The 6,502-nt window shown below is 33.8% G+C and overlaps 1 protein-coding gene across 1 annotated transcript; it reads left to right on the forward strand.

Annotated features, from left to right (window-relative positions):
* Positions 1 to 2,625: 2,625 nt before the first annotated feature.
* LOC122577400 lies at positions 2,626 to 6,478 on the forward strand. Its single transcript, XM_043748690.1, has 9 exons — positions 2,626 to 2,766; positions 2,933 to 3,052; positions 3,128 to 3,245; positions 3,600 to 3,861; positions 4,374 to 4,541; positions 4,593 to 4,683; positions 5,073 to 5,218; positions 5,358 to 5,490; positions 5,561 to 6,478. Exons 1-9 carry the CDS (start codon positions 2,626 to 2,628, stop codon positions 5,609 to 5,611), a joined length of 1,230 nt encoding a protein of 409 aa, XP_043604625.1. The 3' UTR covers positions 5,612 to 6,478.
* Positions 6,479 to 6,502: the final 24 nt, after the last annotated feature.

The following is a 6,502-nucleotide window of genomic DNA, read 5'->3' on the forward strand; positions in this document are numbered from 1 at the left end:
TGGCACGATGATGATGGTTTCTTCTATAACGTGTCCAGTATGTGTCTTTATTTTATTAATTTAGCTACTTTTACATTTCCTTTTTTATGATTCAATGTTCCTTTTAATTCAACGCCTTCGAATTTATAGATAAAGGGCATCGGAGAAATCCTTCGAGACAACTGGCGATCTTTAAAAGTAACGAGGATGGACGACAAATAGGTTTCAGATATGCGGAGAAAGAAAAACTCCTGTGTATAATATTGTCATGTAAGAAATTCTGTTTTGAGTTTTCAACGAGACACTCCTTTATCTTTTTTATATTTTTGTTCTTCTTTCTTGGTACTTTTTTGATAATAGAATTAGCCTATAAATTATTATTTTGATAATAAAATAGCCTATAAAAGCGCAGAATTTGTTACTCTTTATCAGGTTGAGGAGTTCAACGGAAACTGTGATAAACCTTTTCGAATTTTTCGTTGCTTCTCATGTCGGTTTTTCCAAGGTAAATTTTTCAGTCTGTTACTGTATTATCGTTATCGTATATCTGTTTGTTAATTGTTATTGCATTTCAGTTGCTGAGTACGTCTTTCTCGTACTTTACTGTGATATACTCTCTTCAGTAGAATTTCGCCAGCATAATTGACTGTACGATAGTTGTTGATAGTAGTGACTATGTTTAATTAATATTTAATAATAAATAATTTACATTGGTCATTGCTTTATATTTCATTCTTCTGGGAATTCTGAAGTGGTATAGAATTTCGATTAATTAATTAATTTTACGTTTCCCATTTTTCACCCCTTTGATGTCAAATACATTCAATTGAAAAGATTCTATAGCATTATATTTTCAATCGCGTGTGTTTCGAATGATGGACATAATATTTGATGTTACTTAAAATATCGTATTAACGTTGTACATTGCGTTATTAGTACACAGAAGTTTGAACGGGATAAAGGAACACACGCATAATTCCGAAACCGAATATAAACAAAATTTGGGTAATCCTGGAATTCCTTTTCTGTAAAACGTAGCAAATGTGACTTACGTTATTCTTTTCCTGTGATCGTATGCAACCAAAAATTGAAGTTACTTTCGTGCGATCCTTGATCGAAATTAAACGAGTATCTCTTTCCCTTTTCTGGATGATCGACAAGGTTTATGAGTTTAGAATCGTTAAAATATTAGTGAGTCTTATAGTAATAATTTTTACGTAATTCCATACATTTCAACATCATAATTCGAACTATTGAAATTATTAAAACATAGCATATTTTATATTATCTTTAAAACCGAAATAACACCTCGTGCATGGATAAAATTCGCTTGACGTTTTATAATTTAGCTAGATGAAAGTTATAGTGTCATAATATGCAGCACTTTTTCCATGATATATTGTTACAACACCTTATATATTTCAAGATCATTCGTTTCTATATTTTTCAGTACTAATAAAAAATTCTTAATTTGACGACAGAAGATTCTTTTGAATTGTCCCATGTATTAGTCACAGAATTCCTATAGAAAATCTGTTGCTGCACGATATCTGGTGCTCATAAAATTTCCAGCTTGAAATTTCAGAAAAATCTGGATATATCATGAAAATTGCTGTGCTCAAGTATCAGGACATCTAAATTGATAAACGACTATAATAAGAATACCTGAGTCATTTCTTCCTTGATAGGACTACTTGTTGTTGTACATGCTGTATCCATTTGTTGCATGTATCTAACTTTTCCGAATTACTCGTTAGTCGTCGTAAATTTATATCCATATCCTATCACTACACTAATTAATTACTAGCTCATCTTGTTTCTTTCTTTCGCCAAATCTGCAAGAAAGAAAGCTTATTATTTTCAGTCAATTCTATGATATTTATTTTCAAGCGAGTGTATTACATTAGATTTCATCTGTAATATCGCATTAATATCCTACACTGCGTTACTTCATAGAGAATCAAACGCCAAACGATATACCGCAAAAATAAATTAAGAATAACGGTATTACTTGCTCAGATGTTAACAATAGCACTGGACGAAGAACAGATTTCAATGTTAATTATTGTGAAAATAAGGACATTCTGCATAGAAGAACCACTTCAGACAATAATTGTCATGAGGAGTAGGTATGTTTCGTTGCAAGAAGCTGATGTTTCACATATTACGACTACCTGATACAAATCAATTTCGTACACTGTTGATACTCTTCGACGGTTATTCCTCTTTGTCAAATCCACTGAACAAAATGACGAAGGAAGCACATCAAGGAAGTATCGCTGTCAAGTTCGCGGTGTCTGCGGAAATACTGCCGTTGCGACAAATTTTCCCTCTTCTAGCACCTAATAAAAAATAAGACCAAACTGAAAATAAGGGAAAATATGCAGAGGAAAAAAATTGTACGTAGACTGTAATTTTCTCAAAGTGAGCATCTATTATGTATCAATTTCTTGGGAGGCGTTAATGACCCCGGTCGATGCCGCGGAACGACTGTAATTTCCATGCATTATAAATTACTTCTATAGACAGACAACACGAACAGATTCAAGAGGAAACGATAACAGTGGAAATAATAAATTATACCGAGGTGTAGTCGAATGATTCCTCGAGTTTTTCGCACAGACGTTCTTCAGTGATCGAATCGAGATGGACGTGTTCTACAGGCAGTACAACACTTATCGTATACTACTGAGTGCCTTAGGACTCTGGCCATATCACAAATCGATTTACTCAACGATTCACAGAATATCGATCTCTGTTATTATGCTCGCTTATATAGTTTTCCAGGTAAACAGAATTCACTAATTTTATACTCTCAATTTATGTACACCGCGACATTTTATTGCGGATCTACTCGTTACAAATTCGTGAAAAGAAATATGTTACTGTATTGACACTATACAAAAATGTGGCCTATTTCTTAACATAAGGAATTTACACAATATGTTTCTAGGTGTTATGGCTTTTTAAATCTGGTATTACATTTCGAGGTTGCATCGTAACGTTATCTGCAACCTGTCCAGTTATGGCTTTTTTCATGCGATATGTCTCTTCCGTAGCAATATTCCCAGTGGTACGTGATGCTCTAAAGTGAACTCTGTGAAGTTAAATTAAACCGATTCATATATATTTTTCCACGTGGGTACAGACTATATATCTTTTTGACAACCTACGCACGATGGACACCACGCTGAAAGATCAAGTGGAAGTTCAGATACTGATGAAATACATCGATTATTCCACTTCCGTAATCTCCATTTTCCTATGTAAGAAAACATATTCTATGTTCGTAGAATTTGTCAATGTAGTCGCGACTACCTTAATGTTTGAATGTTTCCTTCCGAATATTCTACAAACGTAAAATTTTGAAACTTCATTTATGTGATTGGCTTTATTAGAGGAAAAGGTTGAATGGTGAATCCTTTGTACATGACGAAGTTTTATGTCAGAAATACTGTTCCTTTAATACCATTTTATGATAAATATGTATTATTTAAAAGAGAAAAGTGAGAAACTACTTCCGTTGTCGCGGGTACGAGATTAACATCATTTGCTGGTATGAAAAGCATTCGGATGCCAACATATCATCCTATCATTAAACTATCCTCTTCATATTTTAGACTTATGTTGCTCGTGGGCGTTATTCGCATCGTCGTATGTTTTCGCTCCGATAACGTTGGATCTGCTATCGCCTTTGGACGAACCTCGAAAACGTTATTTTTCCCTCTTAACAACGTTTTCTCATGACCGGATAGAGTATGTCGATATCGTATACGTGAATATCCTGGTTGTTTGTACAATTGGATTGTTGTGTATAGCGGGTACGGAACTCATGTTGACTGTGTTTTCCCACTGGATGTGCGGAATGTTCGAGATAACTAGGTACGAATGAAAATGCTGTCTTTTCCTCTTTTCATATAGTCATTGCGTGCAACAGATACCTTACAGCACTTATAACGTTAGAATGGTCATGATGGTCAGGTAAATATACGATATGCAAAACATTCAAACAATGCCATTTAAACGGAGAACGTGTTTCACAGTGGACCGTTAATATTACTGTCATAGAATTTCAGTAAATTTATTAAATTTCGATTTACCTAACTATCATTCTCAGACTTTTCTATTTTGCTCGTATGTGCTGTATGTTTCAGATGAAGTTGTTTGCGTGTATTCATATGGCGACAATTTATTTCAGTCAATCGCAACTTTCAAATTAATTGACCGAAGAGAAATGATTACCTGTGTGATCGTTTAATTCTTATAAATATATCTCAATACATTTATTAGTACTATAATTCGCAGACTGTTAACTGATTAGGGTTAATTCGGGCGATAGAAAGTGAAATTCCTTGTTAGGTCATATTAGTTTAAACATTTCTTCACGTTTTTAGCTACCGGTTGCGAAAAACAATTGCGAGTCTATCTTCGTCGAGACAGATCGACACGAATTTCAGGGACTTCCGGCACGTCGTGGACTGTCATAGGAGTACACTACAGTTGGTACATTCGACTATAATGAGTATTCGATGGCACATATCTAAGCTGATCCTACTTTATTTTCCATGCATTTCCTGCTGACGATTCTTGTGGAATTCATTCGCTGGATAAAGGTTCATCGATTGCGCATTATCGAATTACATGCTACATTATCTTCCGCTATGTTCCGTGATTGTAGTTTCTTTCTCTGTGTCTTTGCATCGAGTAAGTATCCTTTCATTCCTGCACGTTGTTGGGAAACGGTAAAATGCTCAATGAATGTAATGTGTGAAACCATTCTCGAAGCTTTTAGACTTTCGCAATTCGTTATCTTATAAGTGGTACACCGCGAAACTGAAATCTAAAAAGAAATACTATCTGCCATTGGTTATAAATATATATAGATTGTTTATATAAATAACGTTAGCATCTGCCGAATATTTCAGATCAATTTGTTTTTTATAGAATTCAAATAATTCAAACGAGAGTAAATTGAAAAGTGTCCATTATTAATACTTTTGTTAGAATGAAAGGATTTGTGAGAGAAGATAAATAATGCCGAAAAATTGAACAGAAGGGGAAAATTGACCCTAATTTATCCTATCGTTTTCCAGCTTTCAGATGCTATAACAAGTGCGAATGATGAATCAGAAATCTTCATCTCAAGTATATTCGTTATCAGTCATATGGTGATTTTGTACATAAGTCACTATTCTGGACAAATTATGATAGATCGTAGTCTGGACGTGTTCAAGGAATCGTAAGCTCAAATTTGACTAAATGTGGTTGTTCTGTCGTTGTCTATTAAATAATTTTCTATTTGTCTAGATGTTTGTATTTACTAATTGAATAACACGATTATCATATATGTGTATTTTGAGAAATACAACCATGTGCAGGTACAATTCTACATGGTATTGCATGCCTGTAGAAGCACAGAAGTTGTTACTCTTTATCATATGCAGGAGTTCATCGGAGAGTGTGATAGACATTTTCGGATTTTTCGCTGCTTCTCATGTCGGTTTTTTGAAGGTAATTTCTTCAGTCTATTACTGTATAATCGTTGTCTGATATCTGCTAGTAAATTGTTATTGAGTTTCAGATGTTGAGTACGTCTTTCTCGTACTTTACCGTGATATGCTCAAGTCAATAGAATGTTTAAAGCATCATGGACTTATGGTGTTGACAGCAGCGAAATTGTTACTTGAAGTCAGATTTCTGATAGTCAACGTGTTTATTCCACATTTTAGTGAATAACGCTGATGCTTCTTCAATGTGCTTTTTAAAATACATACACTAAGAGTTACTACTTTACCATAGAGTTAACTGTAATAGCTAGTATGATGTTGTTGCGCATTAATGTAGTATAATATATAGTCACTCTCTTCTTTCTTTCAATTTTATACTGAACGATATACTATATTTTTAAATTAGAAACTTAATATCATCTCTTCCATGATTTTTTTATATATCTGCATAGTAAACATTTGGTGGTCGTTGGTCAACTACGCTATACAAAGCTTAGCACTCACCATTGATTACTTCTGCAACCGAATACAAATTTCAATAACTTCGTTTGTATGCAATCGAGCAAATACAATCTACAGCAACAAACAGTACTATAATGACAGGTGGCACATCTTTGATTGCGAAGTTTGAGGTAGGTAGCTCATAAACTTCTATTACGAATACTATAATCTTCTACGAATCTTTTCTTGCGTGTCGTGCGAAACATTTTGAAATTTAATTAGCAGCATAATGGAACTTAATTATCATGATTACATTGATAAGGTTTTACATAAATCCGAGGATATACATAGAATCTACAAGATTTGCTTTCTTTACAGTTTACTTTATGTACAATTTACAATATTAATAAGCCCTGGTATTCAGTGAAACTGATATGTTTGAAGGTGGCCATTCGTTCTTTCCTTTCTCTTCATTATCCCAGTTCCCTAATAAATATATGTTCGCAGTAAATACTTTGTGACATCTCTATACATTCGCAGACTGGTTTCAAATTTTACCATCCTGATTAAATCTC

Source organism: Bombus pyrosoma, unplaced genomic scaffold (assembly GCF_014825855.1).
Source record: "Bombus pyrosoma isolate SC7728 unplaced genomic scaffold, ASM1482585v1 HiC_scaffold_4482, whole genome shotgun sequence".
Lineage (NCBI taxonomy): Eukaryota > Metazoa > Arthropoda > Insecta > Hymenoptera > Apidae > Bombus > Bombus pyrosoma.